Source organism: Cyprinodon tularosa, unplaced genomic scaffold (assembly GCF_016077235.1).
Source record: "Cyprinodon tularosa strain WSP-4 unplaced genomic scaffold, ASM1607723v1 ctg172, whole genome shotgun sequence".
Classification (NCBI taxonomy): domain Eukaryota; kingdom Metazoa; phylum Chordata; class Actinopteri; order Cyprinodontiformes; family Cyprinodontidae; genus Cyprinodon; species Cyprinodon tularosa.
The window spans coordinates 124,836-148,354 of record NW_024038551.1 but is presented as its reverse complement, the minus strand read 5'-3'; the positions used below and the strand labels follow the sequence as shown (position 1 = coordinate 148,354).

The 23,519-nt window shown below is 41.7% G+C and overlaps 2 protein-coding genes across 2 annotated transcripts; one reads left to right on the top strand and one right to left on the bottom strand.

Annotated features, from left to right (window-relative positions):
- The first annotated feature begins 4,909 nt into the window (after positions 1-4,909).
- On the top strand, positions 4,910-12,015 carry alg8 (ALG8 alpha-1,3-glucosyltransferase). The gene is made up of 13 exons (XM_038281532.1): positions 4,910-5,054; positions 6,549-6,627; positions 6,704-6,897; positions 8,216-8,325; positions 8,402-8,469; positions 8,557-8,683; positions 9,299-9,402; positions 9,489-9,609; positions 9,705-9,844; positions 9,991-10,130; positions 10,208-10,305; positions 11,366-11,438; positions 11,517-12,015. Exons 1-13 carry the CDS (start codon positions 4,969-4,971, stop codon positions 11,740-11,742), a joined length of 1,566 nt encoding a protein of 521 aa, XP_038137460.1. The 5' UTR covers positions 4,910-4,968; the 3' UTR covers positions 11,743-12,015.
- Positions 12,016-13,025: 1,010 nt separating this feature from the next.
- Positions 13,026-22,331, bottom strand: guca1d (guanylate cyclase activator 1d). The gene is made up of 4 exons (XM_038281544.1): positions 21,939-22,331; positions 18,900-19,049; positions 14,763-14,850; positions 13,026-14,686 (listed from the first exon to the last, which is right to left on the bottom strand). Exons 1-4 carry the CDS (start codon positions 22,131-22,133, stop codon positions 14,550-14,552), a joined length of 570 nt encoding a protein of 189 aa, XP_038137472.1. The 5' UTR covers positions 22,134-22,331; the 3' UTR covers positions 13,026-14,549.
- Between the last annotated feature and the right edge of the window lie 1,188 nt (positions 22,332-23,519).

Here is a 23,519-nt window from a genome sequence, read left to right as displayed (position 1 = left end):
TTTCATTTTTATAAGTAATCCTTCTTTCCATAGTGAGTCATATGCTTTTTCTATGTCAAAAAATACTATAATCATTATTTCCTTCATTTTTAAAGCTTTCTCTATGTCATTACTGACTCTAGTTAGAGCATCTATTGTTGATCTTCCAGTTCTGAATCCACATTGATATCCATTTATTAGATTATTCTTCTCAAGATAGTATCCTAATCTATTAACCATTATTTTCTCCATCCATTTACTTAAATGGGAAGTAAGAGCAATTGGTCTGTAATTATTTGGATAGGAAGGATCTTTACCTGGCTTATTAAATGGTAAAATTATTGCCCTTTTCCAACTATTTGGTATTGTTCCTTCTTTCCATATTTTATTAAATAATTCTAATATTAATTTCAGTGTTACTTCCGGAATCTGTCGAAACATAGCGTAACATAACTGGTCTTCCCCTGGAGCTGAATATCCTGTCCCTTTCAATACTGTTTTTATTTCTTTCATGGTTATATTCATATCCAATGTTGACATATATTTTTGACATTTTTCTAGTGAGTTTTTATGATTTCCAAGTTTTTGAATCATCTGCCTTCTGTGGGTATTTGTCAAGTGATCACCACTATGAACTGCCGCAAATGTCTCTCCTAATAACTCTGCCTTATCTTTATTTAAAACCAATACCTCCTGTCCTCTGAATAAGGATGGAATATTGACATTGTTCTTTTTCCCCGTCATTTTTCTAAACATTGACCACACATTCTGTAAATTAACTTCTGAACCTATTGATGAACAATAGTCTCTCCACGTTTTCTTTTTTGCATCCTTTATAGTTTTCCGAGCTTTTGCTCTTTTCCTTTTATAATCAATAAGGTTTTCGATTGTTAGATTTTTCTGTAGTATTTTAAAAGCTTTATTACGATCTTTAATAGTTTTACTGCATTCATTATTCCACCAAAGAACTACTTTCTTCTGACCTTTCACTTTTATTTTTGGTATGCTGTAATTTGCAGCATTTAGAATATTTTCTACTATTTGATTTGTACACTCTTCAATATTACCTTTTAATGTTACTATATGTCTTGTTTCTTCACATTTTGTTTTAAATTTAAACCAATCAGCTTTATTAAAGCACCATCTTATTAATGTAAACTCTTCTTGTCTATTTATATTATCATTAATTATTGTACTCACTGGAAAGTGATCACTCCCTAGTGTAGATTCCCCATTTACATCCCATTCACATGCACTAACAAGACAGTCAGATACTAATGTAATATCTAGACATGAGATTGAATTTTTATGTATATTTATTCTTGTACCTTTTCCATTATTAAGACAAACTAATGACCTTTCATCCATTAATTCTTCCACTATTTCACCATTATGATCCGTTTTCTTGCTACCCCATAGACTGTTGTGAGCATTAAAATCTCCACACCAAACTTCTCTTCTATGTATTTTCCCTATTTCCTTAAATATTTCATTATCTAGATTTTTACACGGATTATAATAATTAATGATTTTAATATTTCCATGTTTCCTTAAATTAAATATTTCTATATTTACACATTCTATTTTTTTATTTAATGAGTTTTTCTTGTAAGCAATTCCTTCCTTAATTAAAGTGGCACATCCTCCGCCACTACCATTACTTCTATCCTGTCTTTCTATATTATATCCAGGAATTTTAAAATCCAAGTTTGAGTTTAACCATGTTTCTTGTATACATATTACATCTGGTATTACTTCTAATTCATAAATATACTTTTTAAATTCTTGTCCATTAACTATTATACTTCTGGCATTCCATTGTAGAATATGAATGACCATCAATAAAGCTTGTATCCTAATCCTGACCATTTTCTGTTATTTCAGTGGCACTCAAAATGGTATGTATTTGATCTGCTTGAATTTCTTTCATATCTAGGAATCTCCCTGCTGCTGTTACTATTTCTTTTATTTTATCACTTTTCTTCTTCATTTGGACTGTAACATTAATAACATGACATATAAATGCTACAAAGTTTTCTTTTTTCACCATCATTGTATTTTCCTCTATTTTACATTTATGTAAACATGTATTATTTGTATTTGTTGTTGGCATTAGTATTTGTCTCTGACCATTCATTCCTTGATTTGTGTTCTGAGAAGTGTAACTTTGATCTGCTTCTCCCAGCCTCATTCCTCTTTTACTATCTTTCTTTATTCTTTTTAATGCTTCTGCGTAAGAAACTCTTTCTGTTATCTTTATTTTCTGGGCTTCTCTAGCTTCCCTTTGAACTATACATCCACCATAGGCTGCACTATGCTCACCACCACAGTTACAGCATTTGATTTTGGCGTCTTTGTCACACTTTCCAAATTCATGTGGTCCTCCACATCTTGCACATCTAATTTTTCCCTTACAATCTTTTGCAATGTGTCCCATTCTTTGGCAGGTAAAACATCTGAGCGGTTTCGGGATGTACTCTCTAACTTTATAGTTCATAAATCCTAGCTGTATATTTTCTGGCATGTTATTTTCAAACTGCAATATCACAGCCATAGTGTCTTTGAGTTCCCCTTCTCTTCTACTTTTAATCCTGGTGGCATTTGTTATTTTCCCTCCTTTGATTTCATTCTTCACCTCCTCCATTGTCATTTCAAGTGGAACTCCTGAGATTACTCCTCTCAACCTTGCCATAAAACCTGGTATATGTGATTTAACTCGTTCTCCCATCAGAGTTTTCATTTTGATTATCTTCTGTTGTTGTGCCTCACTGATAGCTTGAATTATCACTTTTCTGTTGTTCATGATTCTGGCCGTTTTGATTTTCCCTATCTCTTCCTCTATTGCTTTGGTTATCTTTATCGGATGAATATAACCCCTTTCTTGCTGAAATTCCACCACAACTTTGTATTCCACTTCTGTATTACTGTTATCTTGTTCCCGTGAACTCACTCTCTGGTTTATTTTTGTCCTTTTACTTCCTTCCGCTCCTAGCTCACTTTCATCCGACCAACTTCTTGCCCTTTCATGTCTCTTTCTGATTGCTCTTTTCATTCTTGCTGACCTCGATAACATCCACTCCATTTCATTTCCACTACTTCCTCCTGATGTAGAAGCCATGCTACTACAGTCAATGTACAGCTTATGTGATCCGCCAAATTAGCTCCTACCGCCGTCTTTGTTTGTTGAGTTCAATCACCGCCTTCTGTGTCATCTACCGCGCTCAACGGGATGGAGCCCCCAGTGGTTGGTAGTCTAAGAGGTGCATTACCGCCACCAACCAGTAATGAGTGTGGATCAAGACAGACATGCTCAAAAAAAAAAAAAAAAAAAAAAAAAAAAGGGGAAAAAACCCAAATTCTTTTCACTAAACCTGTAGCCAATAAATAACGAAAAAGTAATCTTCCTTTGAATCTTCTTCCCACTGTTTTAGCCAAAATTTTTAACTTCTATTTTACTCATATCGATTTTTATATCATTCTTACTTTGGTTTATTGCCATCTGCCTCAAGTTTTTGTATAACTTGATCCAACGACATATTCCTCATCCCTAAGAATTTCTCAGCTCCTTTAACAATGATTTTGATTTTCTCATTTTTATGTTTAACCTGGTCCGTGCAGTTAATAACATAAGCCACAAACAAAATAAGTTTGTCAAAGTCAACAGGGTTATAAACCCTGGCATGCTGCTCTGGTTCTCGCCTTAATACTTGAATATTACTCACAGTTTCCTTTTGCTTTTCCTGAACCTTCTTTAACGCCTCAGCATAACTTAGATTGTTTGTTGATTTCACTTTTTGAACCTCAACCGCTTTCTTCCTAAATTCACACCCTCCATATGTTGCCCTGTGCTCTCCACCACAATTACAGCATTTAATCTGAGTATTTTCACCACATTCTTGAATTTTGTGCTCCCCTCCACATTTTAAACATCTCTGTTTGCCTCTGCACACTGCAGCAATGTGACCATATCTCTGACACTTGTAACACCGAAGTGGAGGAAGAACATAAGGCCTGACTGGATAGCACATGAAACCCACTTTAACTCTCTCCGGGACTTCTGGAGTAGAAAATTTCAGAAGCACAGATAAGCTGTCAACTCTCTCATTGTTCACTATTTTCTGCAATCTCTTTATATCACTGACTTCAACATTATGGATGTTACGTTTTAATTTCTCCAGATCTTCATTAACCGGAATTCCGTAAATAACTCCTCGGGATTCTTTCTTTTCACCCAATAAATTGACGTGCCCTTCCATTCAAGACCCCATTTAAATCTGAGGCAAAAATTATCTTTACGCAATCCCTTTACATGCATCTATTTACTGTTCCTATTTTTACTTTTATTCAGTTACTTTTTATTTAATTATTTATTACTTTTTGCTCAAACCCCTGGCGATTGTTCACTGGAATTTTGTACTCATTTCTATATTATAAAGCATTTTCTAAAAAATGTATATAAAAAAAATCAAATAAAAGATTCTGAGGCAAAAAGAACTCAAACAAAACAACATCAGAATGAAATTATTTGAAAACCAAAAGCAGTTAAAATAAAATACGTTCTTGACAACTTTACACGCTTTCAATTCTTTATATATATTTTTATTATTATTAAATAGAACAGAAGAAGAATAACGTTGATTTAATTGTTTGCTGTCAATAAATTATTCTGAGATCAGTTTCCCCACAAAAAACACTGATTACAAAGAGAATGACATTAGTTCTTCAACAAGCTTCTTTTATTTGACTAGAAATATAGGATTTCCCTATAGTAAGAAATGACCTTGAACGCTTCTGATGTATATAATTAATAAAACCTTTATACAGATCAGTCTAGCAGTTAATCCCGTAAAACTGGTAAACAGGCGGTTTACTGTCCTATCAGACCGATGCAGAGCATAAAGTGCACTAGAGCAGACCGCGGTTCTGTTCTGTTCGTCTCCCTGATATCAATAAAGTTTCAGAGTTCAATCCGCCTCCCGGCTGGCTGTCATGGCGGCTTCGGTAGACAGTTGGAGCTGGTTCACGGCGTTAGCTGTGGGAGTTTCTCTGCTCAAATGTCTCTTCATCAACGCTTAGTGAGTGGAAACGTTCACTCGTGGGATGCTGTCAGCCAGTGGGTCCGATTCACACCCGCTGGTTTTTATTTTAGAGGAAAACTTAGCATCAGGCTAACCCCGCTAGCGGCTAGCTACCTTATAAAGAGCGACTTTAAATGCTTAAAAGCGAACTTCAAACTGATAAATGTCAAGTCTGGAGACGTTATTCAAAAATGATGTGATTAGACTTTATGATGTGATTTTATAAATCAAAATTTAAAATATAAAGTTTATTCTGAGTAAAAGTTGACGTGTTCTAACCAGCAGCCTGAGTAATGGTGAAGCCACTAGATGGCGCTGTTTGGCTGTAGTTGAGGTTCTCAGATCATTTCATTGATTCAGTTCAGAAATTTGAGATCAAACGTCATATATAAGTATATTGTATATATATATTGTAGTTTATGTTTTTATTCTGTTTAAATTGAATGAAAATCCAAAATCCGGACCTTTAATTAGACCAATAATAGGAATTAAATCCAGAACAGGGTTTCTTCAGAGCAGTTGGTCAGAGCATTGCACAGACTGAACTGCATCAGTTTGGAGTGGATCAGCTGGTTCTGCTCAGGTGCTGAGAAGTCCAGGCCGCTCGTGACCCGGTCCAATTGACCCTGTAACTGGAACCATGGTTTTTCAGAGGAGCTTCTTAGCGGAAGCAGGAAGTTTTCTAAAATGTTCTGTTAGATGTCTGTGTGGCTGGGCTGAATGAAACCCACTGGACCAGAACCAGTAGATAACATGGATTCTGAGCATCTCTCCTCTCTTCTTCCAACATTAGGGGTCTGGATTCTGAAAAGCAGATTTAATTTTCACCTGGAGCAGTGGCCCGTTCTTTTCCCTAAGTTGGAGGACTCTGATGCTGTTTCTGGTTCAGCTCCAGTGATGACGGGTTCTTGTTCCGGTCAGCCTCCTGAAGCTCTGACAAACCTTTACCCCTCTAGAAGATACTTTACCTGTCAGACATTTTTCCTTCCACTCAACTTTCCTTCACTGTGCTCTGATTCAGCTCTCTGAGCATCCAGCCTCTCTACCAGGTCGCTCTGTGTTTTCTTCCTCTTGGTTGTTTGGACCAGAACCTGAAGATTTCTATGTTAAAGATCCTTCTTGTTGCTTTGAGGTTCTGATTGTTGAGTTTTTTAAATGGGCTGAAATGTAGTAACATCTTCTGGTTTGGTTCCTAAACGCGCTGTAGGTCCAGTGGTACCAGGAGGAGCTGGATCAGTGCAGCTGCTGTTTAGATTTGGATCCATTATCAGAAATGCTCTGAATGTTTTAGGATGATAACTGGACCTCAGTCAGGCCCGGCCAGAATTTTTGGTTCTAACATCAGTTCAGGTTAAATGACCCGATCCGGCCCCATGGTTCCGGGTTTCTTAGATTAAAGTGACTCAGAGATCCGCTGCCGCAGGATGGTTCTTGGTTCAAGTCTGGGATGTTTGTTTGGACCTGCTTTGATCCGGTTCTGTCTGTCTCCAGTCATTCCACAGACTTTGAGGTCCACAGGAACTGGTTGGCCATCACGCACAGCCTGCCGGTGTCCCGCTGGTACCATGAGGTCAGTACCAGCCAGACCAGGGTTTGGATCCAGGAGAACCTGATAGCCTTCTGACTCGGTGTTCAATCTGTTCCAGAACTCCTCTGAGTGGACCCTGGACTACCCGCCGCTGTTTGCCTGGTTCGAGCTGGGTCTATCACAGGCGGCGCAGCACTTTGACCCGAACATGCTGCAGGTGGAGAACCTGAACTACGCCAGCCCGTCCACCGTTCTGTTCCAGAGGCTGTCGGTGGTCTTCACCGACCTGCTCTTCATCTACGCCGTCAAAGAGTGAGTCCAGAAGGTTCTGTAAGGGAAACCAGTTCCTGATGTTGGGTCCATCAGGGAGTTCTGATGAAACAACCAATCTTCACCTGTTGGGTTGATTCTGAACTTCATTGATCAGGAACCCGATGTTTAGAACAGGAAAACCGAGGAAGTATAAAAAATGGCTGCTGTAGCATCACAAACATTTTAAATCCACAATAATGAGCTAAAAATCAATAAAACTGACCCAGTTAGAGGAACCTCGGTTCTGTTCAGGCAGTTTAGACCAAAGACATCAAACCTAATGTTTCTCCAAGAGTTGGAGCTTTTATGATCCAAACCTTCAGCTGCTTTGAGGAAAGTTAGCGGCTCATGCTAACTAGGGCTGCAACTGACCATTATTTTGCAAATCACTTAATCTGTTGATTACTTTTTTCAATTAATCAATTAATAATCAGATAGCCAACGGTTCCTTAAATAAGACTTCTTATGAAAGTAAACCAGGTGAAACTCAAACTTTTCCACCTGTGAAGTCCTGCATAGAGCAGATTAACCGAAGAAAAATTTATTTTTAAATCATAAATGTGAATTTGTTACATGTTTTTTACAGTCTTGGTATAATTACTGCTGTAAGTAGAATCTCTCTACTCTAGCTAATGAAACTTTAATTAATTTCTGGAACATGAATGCATAAAAACCTCATTTTATTTCAGTGCAAAATTCTGTTTAAAGTAACGGATCCCGGACCCCGCTGATTTTTAATTGGTTACCCCTGGCTAAGACGTTAGCAGAGCCTGGCAGCTTTTCAGTCGTACATCTACAGTGTTTACCTGGTCAAAGAAATCAAGGCTTATTAAACGCTGGCGTAATGGAATGTTAATTATTATACATGTTTTAATAGCTTACCGTCATTATTGTTTAATAAAAAAGATCTGATTTACATTTCATTCAGTCTCATCTGTAATATTTAGGTTTTATTAATGTATGAGCACTGGAATGAGGACCATCTGGCTCTGGTAGGGCTGCCTTGACCGATCAACTCAGGATTAGTGATTATAATGACATCATGGTGCTTTATTTCTATAGAAGATGACAGTTCAAACTGCTGAACATCTAAAGAAGAGAAGTCCTTTACATCAGCATCAAGAAAACTTGACTAAAGAAAATCATTAAAATAAGAGGAAAAATATATATAAAAATATATGATTAGGAAAGTGGGACTGTAAACTATAAGAATTCATTTTCTATTTGGGTTTTTATCCATTTCCTGTTTTTTTTTTGTGAAGTCCTAATTGATGCCTTCTCCTCTCATCTGCGTGCTGATTGGCTGCTCCTTCTCCAGGTGCTGCCGCTGCGTTCAGGTGCAGAAAGGTTCTGTGGAGGTTCTGAACCGGCCGTCTTTCGTCCTGGCCGTGCTGCTGCTGTGGAACTTCGGCCTCCTCCTGGTGGACCGTATCCTTCAGCTGCAGGGTTTTGTTGGTCCAGATGGAGGTTAGATGTGTGTCTGGTTCCTTCATGCCGCTCTCAGACATCCACTTCCAGTATAACGGCTTCCTGTTTGGGTTCCTGCTGCTGTCTATGGCCAAACACCTGCAGGTACCGACAGCTGCTGGGTTAGACACACTCTTAAAGAAAAGAAAGTCCCCCTAACAGGCGTTTCCTCTTCATTTTCTTACTGATCAGTCTAGGCACCTGCAGGGGGCGCTGCTGTTCGCCATCCTGCTGAACCTGAAGCACATCTACCTGTACGTGGCTCCAGCTTACGGCGTCTTTCTGCTGAGAAGCTACTGCTTCACTAAGGACCACCCAGGTAATGCTAAATAATATAATTATAATACTAAAATGAATTATTTCTATCCTTAACTCACTAAAGAATGCTAATACACGCCTTTAAAAACAGTTTTATGAGTTTTTCTGAGACAATTTTGATGCTTTTTACATTTTCTCAGTTAAACTGCTTGTGTGACGTCATCATCGGACATGCTCAGAGCAGTCCTGCAAAATATGATTAAAACATGTTAATCTGCATTTTATTTGCGTCTTTCTTTAGGTTAACCACTATATAACATAATGGTAACACTAAAGGAAAACATAAAACTAAAAAAGACTAGATTTATGTTTAAATCCAAAGCAGAAAAGCCACTGGAAGTAGCGTTAGGTTCCCATTTCCGATACAGAAAAGGCAGAGCAACTGATAAAACAGAAAAGATTTAAGACCTTTATTATCTGAGGACATGCATCATTAACCTTTAACATGTTATAGTTTAGTAAACTTATTGTTTTTAAGGAGGGAAAAAACGTAATTAACTTTTCTACTAAATGAAATCAAGGGCGACCCGGATGTAAATGAGCTGATGGTACGGGTCGGGGGCTGCTTCAGGTTCTGGTTCTGATCCTGGTTGGTCCGTTTCTTCTCCTCCTGCAGACGGCTCCATCCGGTGGAGCAGCTTCAGCCCGCTGCGCCTGCTGGCTCTGGGCTCAATTGTCTCCTCCGTCTTCGCTCTGTCCTTCGGGCCGTTTGTTGCCATGGTGAGTCCCTCCTTCCTCTGACCCCAGACCCGCACCCCCCCACCCCCACCTGATGATGATGATGATGGTGATGGTGTTGTTTCCAGGGCCAGCTCTCTCAGGTTTTATCCCGACTCTTCCCCTTCAAGCGGGGCCTGTGCCACGCCTACTGGGCCCCTAACGTCTGGGCCCTCTACAACAGCGCCGATAAGCTGCTGGCGGTTCTGGGTGAGGAGCAGATTGGACCTGATACGGCAGCAGCTATTGATGATGATGTTCTGGAAGCCGATGAAGGTCCAAGCCCTCCTTGTTTTTTCTTCTAGGTGTTCGTCTGAAGCTGGTGAAGGAGGCGGAGCTTCCTCGAGCCTCCATGACGGGCGGGTTGGTCCAGGAGTTCCAGCACGCCGTCCTCCCGTCTGTCTCTCCTGCAGTTACACTCATTTGCACGCTGCTGTCCATCCTGGTGAGTCTGAACCACGCTGGCCTGTTTGATCGGACCCGCTGATTATTGGAGGCTGTGTTTTGGTTCCGTTTCCCTGGAGACAGATTTGGACCAATTGACCCAGATCAGTGCGGAAGCCATTTTATTCTGTGGGTTTTTTTCCCCAGCCGGCGCTGCTCTCCATTTGGCGGCGTCCACGTGGGAGCCGGGCCTTCTTGCGCTGCCTGCTGATCTGCGCTCTTGCCTCCTTCATGTTCGGATGGCACGTCCACGAGAAAGCCATCCTCATCGCCATCCTGCCGCTCAGGTCTGACCCTCATCCTCCAGCAGGGGGCGCCATCACTCCGTATGCACCCGAGTCCTCATGTTTGTTTCTGCCTGCAGCATCCTGGCGGTGGAGAGCAGAGAGGATGCTGGGATCTTCCTGGTTCTGACCACCACTGGACATTACTCCCTGTTCCCGCTGATCTTCACCCCCGCAGGTAAACAGGAAGCTTTTATTCTGAAGGCCGTTTGTTGCAGATAAGCTCAGTTCTGATTCCTCGTCCTGTAGCTCCTCCTGCTTTAACTCATGTCACAGATTAAACAGCATCAAGCCATCCTCTGAGATGTTGGTCCATGTTACCATGACAACATTCAGAGCCGCCGCTGCTCACTGGAGATGGATATCGATGAGAATTTATTGATTCTACTCATTGACCCAAATAGAATTTATTTGTTACACATTTGGAACAAAAACATACAAAATAAATTTATAAGTAAAAGTATTTTAACTCTAGGATAGAGAATTATTAACACTGATGAGAGGAGATTAACAAGACTAAATCAGCTTTAAACAAAAAATCATTAGTATTTACTTCAAACTACTTCTATGAATGTTTTTATATCGCCAGATTTAATTAAAAGGCAGCAGAGGAACCACATTGGATGAGAGGAAGACATGATATAATATCCTGCTACCCAGTGAGACTGACTGATGGCGCTTTGGAGGGGGGAGGGGCTCCCAGCAGGCTTCACACCACAGCCTTAAACATAGAAAACGCTCAATAGATCCATCACTGTGGCTTAGCAGATGTTTTCCAAGCTTCTCTGTAAAGCTGAGATGGTTCCACAGGTAGTGATGGACCGGTCCGTCTGGTGCCAACCACCTTCCAACCTCCATTTTAACATTTTTAGTTGTTCATTTGACTCCCGCCAGAGGAAGGAACCAGTTCCAGCTGCTGGTATCTGTTCCATTTGTCCAACCAATCAGCAGACAGAAGTGAACGTTTCTTGTCCAAACCCTCAGCCACCCTGATGGTCTGACTGTTGACTCCCTTCCTCCCTTTATTGGGAAGTTCTCCAGGATTCATGGGTTGCTTTGATCTTCTGGGTTCTGCAGCAGACGGACCGGTTAAAGTAGAGCAGAGTCTCCTGGAGGCCTGAGAGAAAACGCCCCCCTGAGTTTATCGTTTGGTTTTTGGGTCGGGACGTTTAATGAGACGTGTTGATGTGGTTCTGTTGGTTGAAGGTTCTCCTAAATGTTCTGACCCGTGTTTCCAGAGCTGCCGATCAAAGTGTGCCTGATGCTGATGTTCACCGTCTTCTCCTTCTCTGCCCTCGGGAAGCTGCACAGGTAAAGGAACACCTCTCACTGGTCCGGTTCTGTCGGTCCAATCTGAGTCTGGATGTAATCGGATTACTGTCCCCTCAGGGCCCAGGGCTCTCTGCTCCGTCCTCTGGAGATCGTCTACCTGCTGGGGCTGGTTGCTGTGGCGATCGGGTGCGAGTTCATCTTCCCTCTGTCACCGTGGCAACAGAAGCTGCCGTTCCTCCCCCTGTTGGTGACCTCGGTGTACTGCGCCCTGGGGGTCAGCTACTCCTTCCTGCGTCTATACGTCACCCTGCTGCGCTCAGACAGCAAAGCCAAACAGCTGTGAGGTCAGAAGGTCCAAACGGGCCGGTGCCAGCTGCTTCTGGGAGACACTGACACAGAACTACTGGACCCATGAGGAGGAAAAAGGTTTTCAGCCTGGGTTCTGGTCACGTCTGTTCAGATACGGTCCAGCTTCACATCCGGCTGCTGAAGAACCATGTGGAAAAAATGTTTAATGTGAGGAAATGTTTGGTCAAAGACGGGCTGATGGGTTGAAGATGTTTGGGACCAAAGATCTGCTGAATGTTTTTCTAAATAAAGAAATAATTTAACACTGCTGCATTTCTCTTTCATGGAGACTTTTAACAGGGTTCCCGTGGGTCCTTAAAAGGCATTGAATTCTTCAAAATAAAACTAAGGCCTTAATTAGTATTAAAATGTCTTAAATCAGTCTTTTGTAGGTCTTAATTAATAAAACATCATAAATAGGATATTACGATTTATTTTTGTAATCTAAATAAAACATTAAAATTGACAAATTTTTTTTTTATTTAAAAAAAAATAATGGCTCGCCGTTTTTGGTTCCGTCCCGATAGCGGAACCAATAAAAGCGTTGTTGTGGCCGGGACATTTGGAAGATGCACCATTTACTTTTTGTCTGGAAAATATAAAAAGTGTAAATGTAACGAAAATTGTCTCCAGCCAAGAGTTTTCTCCATGGCTAAAACCAGGGAACATACATGAGGCACAGTGGATTTTGTGCAAGAAGTCATTCAAGCTTGGAACGATGGGAAATAAGTCAGTGGAGTCACACATGCGAAGCACGAAACACAAAGCGTCAAAATCGAGTTACAGAGAAACAGCCGGTATTTCTCAGTTTAGTTCCACTCTTGTCTCTGCAACGCCTCCACTTATCACCAAATCAAACATACTAAGAAAACGATACAAAGAAATAGTTGCAAAAAAGACTTAGTACTGGTTATGTTGTGGCTTTAAAGCTGATTTCTTTTGTTCCCTGCTAAAATAAAGTTTGTGAATTCAGTTAAATCATTGTTAAAATATATCTGTCATTTGTGTGTTTTTAGCTTTCTTCCTGTATGGGAAGCTTTTCAAAATTTTAAACATTAGTGCAGTGGTTTATGTTAAAATAAACCTTTGGGTTAAGCTGTCGCAAGCAGGTTTTTCTTGTGTTTCTTGTGAATTTGGTCTTAAATATTTGGACCAATTGACCCAGATCAGTGCAACACACGTATACCAGGTTACCGCAGGGTTTTGTTTTTAACAACTGGTAAAAAAAAGTGAAAACATGTAACCAAACAAAAAACACTGAGATGCTAACCCAGGGCAGTTTGTTCAAAAACTTTATTAATAAGGCAACAAAACACAAATATCAGTACCATGTACAATAAAAGTGCCTTTAAATCTGATATGATTTTATGAACACCAGGTTATTGCTTTGGCCGCCATCAGAGCGAGCTCCAAACTGATTCTATGATCAATAATTTCTGATATGTTGGTTATTTTAAGCAGAGAATAATCTTGAAGAGTTCCTACGTCCTCACCAACAGGGAGCCAGTTGGCTTTGATGAATGCTGAAGTTTTTCCTTCAGCTGAAGATAAAACAAGTTTGTCTTTAAGTGTCAGTTGAGTGTTGATTAGCCAGAGACGGACAGATTATTCAGCTGAAAGTCACATTTTTATGTCACTTTGGTTAAATCGGCTTCAGACTGAATTCCGTTCATTTTAGGCTGCAGAGGGAAATATGGCCACCAGAGGTTTCCATCACAGAGCTAACGAACCTCAGAGACCGAAGGATATCGTTTATGATATTTGGGGTGTGAATATATTTGCTGAATGGGTTTGATTTATTTTTAAGAACCACACATGGATGGAATTTGGGCCCAAAAAAGGAAAAATGTCATAATAACCAAACATGTGAAGATTTTCTTTAAGCTAAAGGCCACATTTTGAACTTTCCTATCTATTCACCTTCTGGAAAAAGAATCCTGAAAATAAACAGAATCTTTTCTTGTTGACCACTCGATGTCAGCAGCTGTTTCATTCTGGGTCTCTCATTTCTGACGATGGTTTTCCTCCATGAGGAACCTGTTGGTTCCTTAATGAGAGGAAGCTGTAAATCCTGCATTAGGTGAGATAAATCCGTCCTTCAGAGCCCGTCCCGCTGGCCTGGATTTTCCTGCTCTGACCTGCGATGGTTCATGGACTGGAGCAGGAGGAGCAGAGTCTGAGGATTAATTGATCTTTAAATGTTTCAAGAGGACTTTCGGTGTGTTTCAGTCACACATTGCCACTAAATACTTCCAATGACATCAGAGGCCATCAAGAGGTAAAGTTCCTTCCTGGGTTCAGAAAAAACGCCTGAGAAGTTCTCTATAAATATGGATCCCAACTTTTTCTCGGCTCCTCAAAGCAACAGGAAACCAGACAGATCTTTGGGATCAAATATGATGGAAAATATTGTCAATAAATCCTCTCATTTAATAATTATTGTATAAAAAGTCATAAATCTTGGTGGGTAAAAGTGCTCAAAGATCCTCCCTTCCAAAATAAATAAAAACCAACCTAAATATTATTACTCTCTGAAGGAACTGAAGTTAATGTTTCATGGAATCCATCAGGGAGACACTTCAGTCCTAAAAAAAATCAGCCGCTTCCGATCTGAAAATCCCCAGATCTTCCCAGGAGAACCTTTGAGGAAAAGGACGGGTGGAAGAGTTGGATCAGAATCGCCGTGGATGTGGGTCAGCGTGAGGTTCTGTGGGTTTGGATCGCATTGATGGGTAGATTTTAGACGTCCACCGGGAATCCTGCCATTCGCTTAATCGGCCGTTACATCGTGATCTCTGGTCTTCAGTTCTGGATGGCGGACTCTCGGCCGTTCACGATTATCTCCAGAACCGGCGTCAGGTCCATCAGGTTCTTCAGCATTTCCATGATGTCCGGATGCTCCTTGGCTCCGTCGATAAACTCTTCCAGCGTCATCTCACCTGGAAAGAGGTCAAAGGTCAACATGAGGTGGGAAACCAGGCCAGGTTCTGGTTCTGGACTGGATGCTCTCCTTACCTTCACCCTTCACATCAATCCGCTCAAAGATGAGCGTGACGATCTCCTCCGGGTCGATGTCCCTGTTCCGTGTGATGTCCTGGATGGCCTGTAAGGAGAGACAGACGCACAATATCGCTGTCAGCACGACAGAACCGAGTGACCATCTGATTGGTTCTGGTCATTTGGATCCTTTGTTTGCTTCTCTGGGCAGATTGATGATTATGAGAATTAAATAAATTTTTCAACTAATTATATTTGAATCTGTTCCTGTTCTGATCCGGTTCTGATGATCAGACCAAATGAACCAAGGGGCCTCCTGTTGGCATAGATAAGGGTCAGTCCTTATCCGGGCTGAGGAACCAGAACCCGGCTTCATCATTGACCCATTTGTCACAAACCGATCCGTCCCGGGTGCACGATCCGTTCTGCGCATGTGCCATTGTGCTGATGGCGCATGCGCATCCAGATATACATCCGGGTCGCCCTCTATTTTATTTAGTTAAAAAAACCTTAATGACATTTTTCCCTCCCCACAAATAGTAAATGTGCTACAATATAATGTGTTATAGGTTAATAATGTATTTTCTGAGAAAATAGATGCCTTAAATCCTTTGTTTTATCACTCGTCTCTGCCTGATCTGTACCAGAAATGGGATTCTACGCTACTTCCGGGAGCTAACTTTTTAGGCTTTGGATTTAAACATAAATCTAGTCTTTTTGAGTTTGTTTTTGTTTCATTTTAACATTGTGGTATATAGTGCATAATCTAAAGAAAACAATAACTAAAATGCAGTTAAACATGTTTTAATCATATTTTGCCGGACTGCTCTGAGCATGTCTGATGATGACGTCAGAGAAGCAGTTTGACAAAGAAAATGTAAAAAGCATCAAAAATGTCTCACAAGACATTTTTAAAGATGTGTAGTAGCATTGTTTAGTGAGTTAAGCAGAGTTAAGGATGTATATCTGTTCGTGCATAAGCCGGACGGATCATGCTTCCAGAACGGATCGAGTAGTGACACCGTTTACTGTTTGGTTTCAGAAAGTAGAAACAGAAACACCCAAAAATGAGGGGAGGCGAATTTTAAAAAGAAACTGCAGGAACTCGGTCCGGTTTGTTTAGAACCTTAACTGTCGGGATCAGAACCAAATTTAAAGGAAATCTTCAGAGAAAACAAAATCAGATTAATTTTCTATCAAACGCGAGACAGAACCAGGAAGAATTCTGGGTGGTTCTGGTGGGTCATGTGAGCTCTAAGTACAGAGAGTTCAGTCAGCAGATTAACACTCGGCTAATTTCAGAGTTAATCCGTCTCTGTTGGCTGCTGCCTCAGGTCCCAGTTAAACCTCCTTCGTCTTCATCAGGCTCCTGTTATGAGCTGGATTCAGCAGCGATGAAGATCACAGAAGGTCGAATGCTTAACTTTGTTCATGAGGAAACTTGAAGCGTTTCTTTTTTCATTAATCCCAGTGATTCTGGTTTCTTTGGGCTGAGAAGAAGATAAGGAGCAGAAACCAAATTCCTCAAGTTTCTACCTGAAATTTAGTGGATTTAAAACAATATTTTGGGAAGAAGAAACTTCAAAGACTTTTAATCTGAGTCAAATCTAGCCAGAATTTTATTTTAAATGTTTTAGATTAAAACTAAAAGTTAGAAAAAAAAAATATTTTTCCTTCTTTTCGATTCAGAACTTTTCATTCTTCCCATCTTCAAACTTTCAGACTCGTTTTGCTTGTTTTGTGTTTCTGTCTAGAACCCTTACGCTTTTTGCTCCTGTCAGAACCTTCCTGCTTAAAGGCTGATTTATACTCAGAAACCAGGTCGTCTGCGTGTGTCGCAGTGAACGCAGAGACGCCCCTCTGATGCATCTGTCCAGAATTGTAGGTGACTGCAGATAGGAGGCCTCTGATTGGTCAAATCTACATCCGCTCTACATTACGCATATTTCCTTTTTGGTACCTTAGCAGCTTGTTTTGTTTGTATGACCGCCATTGTGGCAAACGACTCCTGAAGATGCACCAGCTAGAAGAGTGAGGTGCGTGAGAACACTGAGACCCTTTTTCTACCTGGATCCCCGCTCTTTTTTGCCCTCATGTCACTCCATTATCGCACAAACTTGCCCCCACTTCCTCACCGCCTTAGCCGTATCTACACACACAGCTAGTTCCTGATTGTCCCTCTTGCGTTGTGGCGTAGAATAACATAGTGCAGACCACGCTTCAAAATTGAGCCTAAAGGCCAATTTATGCTTCTGATGCATAGCCTCTGCAACCGTCAAATCTGTATCTGTGACAACACCCCCCGAGCAGAGGTTCTTCAACCATCGTTGCGCACCTCAAAAAATCCTGACTACGCGTCGGACAGTTGCAAACCTGCGCAGACCTCAAGCGGAAGTGAGCAGACGAAAAAGAAGCTGTGATTGGTCCTTGGTATGCCCTTCTGGCTGTCTGTGTGGTCGACCTTCTCGATTCAGTGCTTGACGCGCCATTTTTAAAAACCGAGGAACAACTATGATTGACAACAACAACGAAAGGTTAGTCTGTCTTTTTGCCAACTTCATTAACAGAACCAGTTCCCCTTCAATGTCTAGCAGTGTCGCAGGCGCCGCCGAAGTTCTCGTGACCATCTGCCGAAGACCTTGCAAGTTCTTGAATAGGCTCCCACTTGCGCTTTGGCGGGAAACTGATGCGCATCCCTAGAAATTCCAGACCGATGGTGCAGAAGCATACCAGCAAAACTGGTTAATGACCAGACCCAAGCAACATTTGATGTCTGCGGATGCAGTAGTCTAATCTGCCCTCAAAAATGTCTGTGACAAGCTCACTGCAACACCGCTGCGGGAGGATAAACAGCCCTTAAGGATTGTAGCTTTGCTCCACTGGTTTCCTCTGGGACTGGGATGGACTCTCTAGAACTTGACCCAGTTGCCCCCAAACCTCTATGAACTAATCTGCTGGTTTGTTGAGACACGCCGTCTAGATGTAAAATGCTAAAGCATGGACATAACAACACCCCTATTTATGCCAAACCTTTCATTTCTTGGCTGGTGTCTTCATTTGAGATAACATTTACTTTGTGTGGTACAGCAAATCTGCCCACAGCATTATGCTGCCTCTCCTGTACTTCCCAGCTGGGATGGTGCCGTCAGACTTATTTCTTCTTTCTTCTGAATGTAAAAAAGAACTGGGGCCTGCGGCTTTTAGGAGGTTTGAGGCGCTATTTTAACAAACTCCCCCACCTGTGGCTCCATCAGAAGCTTGCTAACCGTTCTTCATCAAGACTTTCTTAAAGAGCTTAAAGCTACAGTGACCTCTGTGTATGTAAATTCTGGCTCTGAAGAAAGTAATAAAGCTGATCTTTAAAGATGTATCCCTCATTATTCAGCCTTTTAGTTAGAAATCATCCAAACTGAGCTTAAATGTTGATTTTAGTTTTTATTCTAGGTGAACTAGTCCTAAATCTGAAACGGACCAGCAGTAATTTAGGTCCAGAGTTAATCTGTACAAAATAAATTCTGCTCTAACAAATAGATTAGGAGTAATCTGGTGTCCAGGTCTGTAAAGTGGATTTAAAGCCTTCTAGGCTGAGAAGCTCAGACGGTTTTAGATTTGCAGTTTTTGGAGCTCCTAAACAAAGAACAAGCAGCTTAAAGACAAACGGAGCGATTCAGAATTGGCCCTGCTGGGTCCCCTGAGGGTCCGGGTCAGAAACCAACTCAACCATTTAACTGTTTACAGCTGAAAAATCCTCCTGAAAGCCCACCTCATGCCATCTGTTAATTGCTTCCTTCATGTTTAGGTTTTCTTCACTCAGGCCGCATTTATCACCTTCTGTCAGTAGGGGGCAGAGTTTAGCATGATTTAATCTAACTCTCCTCAGCTGTACCTGTATGTAAAAAAGCTTCATTCATAACTATTTCAGGATTGCTTTCATTAAGCCTGATTTTTTACTGATGGATTATTCGGGTGACCTGTTACGGAGGCCTGCAGGACCAAAAACTGAGTAGATGGAATTAAAAATGTTCTGGTGATGCAGTGAAAACCAGGTTGTTAATTTATCTCAGATAAAACAACTAAGCTCCTTATGGCCTCAGTCATAATGTGACCCAATGGTTTGCCAATAAAGCAGATGATATGGTGATATAAATAACTCACTGTGAAGATGGTTTCCAGCTCATCCTTGTCTATCTTCCCATTGCCGTCCTGGTCGAACAGTTTGAAGTACCACTTCAGCTTCTGGTTGATTTCTCCTTTTAGCAGCAGGCTGATGGCAGCAATGTACTCCACAAAGTCAATATAGCCATCCTGCAGACAGAGCAGGGTGTAAAAACCCACACCAGGTTCTGAGTCTGTTTAAAGCTTCACTGCCTGGTACTGATTCAGGACCCAAAGAAAATAGAATAGATTAAGTCTTAAATACAGCATTTGTTAATTAAATTCAGTTCATTTATATAGCGCCAATTTACAGCACACGTCATCTCAAGGCACTTTACAGTTCACCAGATCATTCAGTCAAATTGATTCAAAGGTTTATATCTAAGGATAACTAGTTGATTGTAACGACTCATTGACTCGAAAGCAATCCCTCACACTGAGCATGCTTCTTGCGACAGTGGAGAGGAAAAACTCCCTTTTAACAGGAGTAGTTTTAATAGGAATAGAAATAGTTAGAATATCTTAATTTAATACAAGGAGAATAAATTAACTGATCAAGACTTTTATACCTTAAAGAAACTTTAAACATCAAGATGGTGAACGACTAATAAATCACCTCACATAATAAAATAGGATTACAAATCAAGTTAAGATCAAAGGAATAGACAAAAATAAATAAAGAAAAATAAGTGATCATCATTATCTCAGTAGAGATTCCCAGACTTCCCTCTCCCCAGAAATCTCCTCCAGCCCTGCTGGGGGAAGCCGAATTGGCTCCATTGCCAGGTGAGAGACAGTCCCTCCATCCTGGCCATCTTTTTCCCTCACTCATGAACAAGACCCCAAGATACTTGAAGTTCTCCACTTGAGGCAGGAACTCTCCATGACCTGAAAAATGCAAGGTGGAGCTGATTCTCATCTTGGCTGCTTTGTTGTTGACCCATAGTCTTTCTCCATTGTCCCTCTAAACTCCTCCAAGGCCTGTCTTTGCTGCGGCAATCACTGTTCACACTGCAATCATGCTTACTGCCTCACGAGTCCAACAAACCAACTAGGCTCATTAAGACTCCATCTTTAACTTGATGACATCCCTCACTGCTGTTGTCCCCCACTGGGTTCAGGGTCACCGTAATGACAGACACTTGAAACCTGTACAGAAACAGCTTCAGGCAGACCCATAAACTATAGTGAAGGTATCACTCCACCTTCTGCTCAAGCTCAGACTCTTTCACCCAGTGAGGAGAGATCTGACATCCCCAGAGCCATTTTAATTGTCCATGGATCAGATTTGACTGCTGCCCAATCTTAACTGTGCCCCATAGTTCCCCCTGCAGGTAGTGGGCCTCCTTAGGGATGCATTTGCATCACTCTTTATGGCCTGGCCAGGCCATGTCCTGCAAGGAGGAACCTCACCGCCAGGGCACTTCCAACCAAGCCTGGGTCTAGGGTGAGGTTCAAGCTTTGTTGTACATGGTGTTGTCACTTGCCTCGATCTCTTTGGCTTTTTGAAACTCCTCTTTGTCTGACCCAACACCCAGGGCCTGGGGGACCCTACCAAAGGCATTTGAACCCCCAACAACTTTCTCTAGGGCAGTGGATTCAGACTCAGATCCTCAATGGTCTATGTCCTGCATCGTTTGTGTCTCTGGTTCAACACACCTGAAAATATGAACTAATTAGTAGAGCTTGATCGTTGCTTCTGCAGCAATTAAGCTATCTGATTCAAATCTTTAGAGCAAGGGATCCATCTTAATGTAGTAGGACACTGGCCCTCAAAGTTTGAGTTAGAGACCCCAGCTCTAGGGTCATCTAAGCCCTGAACCCCTCCTTCACATTAAGGTTGTGGCTGAAGTTTGAAAACGACAGAAAAAAATCTGAATAAAACCGAGAAACAGTCATATTCCTATAAAAAGAACTTTTTTCTTTAATAAAAGTGAAGAAATGTAGAATATGTTACTATTCTACATTGACAGTAAATGATGAGCAGAACCAAACTGGAGTAGAGAGTTATTAAAATCCTGAAACCAAGTAGCAGCTTTAGGGGACAGCTGAGACCTCCAAGGCCTCAATCAGCATCAAGAACAGGCATTCATCAGTAGTTGATTCCAAAGAGCCCAGTTACTACCCGGAAACGGAGGAATTTGGTGGAAACGGCCCACTCTTTACAAAGAGGTAAAGACAATCATGAGCTCAGTAAAAGAGTCAGTATGCCGGTTCCTATGTTAAGAATCCCTTCTTTTACTTCCTTCCCAAACCCAGTTCTGGTCCCTGTGACGTTGCACTGGACTCCTGCAAAGGATATGGCATACTGTTTGGATTGGAGACAGTACATTTCTAAAGGTCCTGGTCATTGAAATTAGGTGAAACTGACCAGTCGGGTTCACCCATAGCTGAGCCTCATCACCAGCCTGTCCGTTTCTTTTCAGAACCAAACATAGCAGCTGTTGGGTTCAGTTAACTGAACTTTGAACAAGTCACCGAAGCACAGACAGAAGGTTCCACATCTTAGTGCTTGATTAAAACCAGAAAGGAAGAACAATGCCATCCATCCATCCATCCATCCATCCATCCATCCATCCATCCATCCATCCATCCATCCATCCATCCATCCATCCATCCATCCATCCATCCATCCATCCATCCATCCATCCATCATTAATCCTTCCCTCGTCATTCATCCAACAATCTTCCATCAGCATCCATCCATCATCCATCCATCTAACCATCATCATGCTTGTCATTTCCAACACTTCACCACCAGCTCTGTCTAAAAGGGTTCCTTGATGGTTTTGCCCACACTAATGAGCTGCAGAACCGGGTCAGAGCCGTGTTAGAGGCAGTTTAGGGTACCACCATGCTGGTCATGTAGAGCGGGTAGACACTGCTGTTCAGTCAGAATAATAAAAAAATGGAGGAGAGGAGCCTGTTTTCTTTCTTTCTCAGACATTGAGCCCTGAGGAACCTCCCAGGAGTCGTAACCAGATACATTCAGACCCCCTATGTCTCTGTGCTGAGGTTGTGTGTTTCTGTGGTACCCACCCCATCCATGTCAAAGGTGAAGAAGACCTGTTCCACGTAGCTGTTGGCGTTCTCTGTGATACCCTTTAAGTTGAGGATGGCCTTCAACTCAAACAGCGTGATGAGGCCCGATGGAGACTCTTTCATGAACTTGTTGTACCAGTGGTGCATGTCCTCAGCCAGGATGTCATCCATGTTGGAGCCGTGGTTCCCCATGGCAGCAGGAGGACGGGGTCTCAGCAACAGGATGGAGGCTGCAGGCCTCCTCTCAGTCTGATGAGGAACGTCTGCAGGCTGAGGTTTGCAATCCTGATGGGACAAAGATCTTGGAAAAATCAGCAGAACCTCGGAGCTGAACCCGAACTGCTGTGTCTGCAGGCGCTGACTAAAAGTCAGACTCTCTAACCCTCTTAGGTTCTGAAACAGGAATCAGCAAAGCACCTAAAATAACTCCTTAATGAGATGAGCCGCCGTGGTGACAGAGGCCGTGCCAGGACCTGCTGAGTTCCTCTGAGCAGAAGATCTGGCCCTGAATACAGGTTTGTTATATCATCAGCTGACCCGTTTCAGACCGAAGAGTTCCCCAGATCCGAGCTAAAACTCTCCTGCAGCCTTTATGGCAATTCCTAATTTTAGATTTCTTGGAAACGTCCTGGAACTGTTTGGACTCCAGGTAAATTAGAGATCCATCAGATATTAAACACAGGCTAAAAATGTTCTGGTTCTGAACAGTTTCTCTAACATAATGACTTTTACCTCCTAATTCTTTCCAGAACCCTCAGCCAGGTGCTGGGGACCCTATCGGTCTGAAATATCCTTCCCTGTCCTAATTTTAGGCATTCTAAAAGGAAGAGAGAAACCAACAGGAGCATGAAGATAAAAAAATTAAAACACAATTCACAACCAGTGACTGGTTCATAGATTCAGAACTTCAGAGGGGATACTTTAAAGCTGTTACTCATCAAAAGAACGAAAAAACAAAGAAGTTTTGATCTGAGCAGGAAAGCGAAAAAATACAGGATGTTTATGCATAAAAACAACAATGAACTATGTCAAAGAATGAAAAAAGATGCTGAAACCAGATGTCTTAATTCACAGCACTAAAATAGATCAGAGGTATTGCTCATATCGATTCATGTTTGCAGACATAGAAGCAGCCGAGTTTCATCTGCTGCTCAATGGAGCCGTGATCATCGTCAATAAAGGACCAGTAATAGGCTTAACCCAGGTAAACCATTTAAACTCATAAAGCTTCACTAAAACACAGATAAACCTGCCAGACTGGTGGGAGGTTAAAGTAAGTACACCATCCCCCACCCACCCCGGGTCCGTTAGCTGACAGAACAGCTGGAAGATCGGTTCTTCTTGGAGGATTTTTTTGAGGATCTTTGGCTGAAGTGGGGAATTGTACAAAGAACGTCAACCAGAGCTTGACAGGCACCATGGCATCATGTTGGGTGACTCCCCTACCGGTAGGATCCTCATCAGTGTAAAACGAACTGCATCCGGCTGAAGGGTGTTTCCTCTGTACAGATCCAACCAAAGCTGAGATGTTTGACCGAAATGATGGAACCATGTTAGGACACAACAAAAAACAGCAAA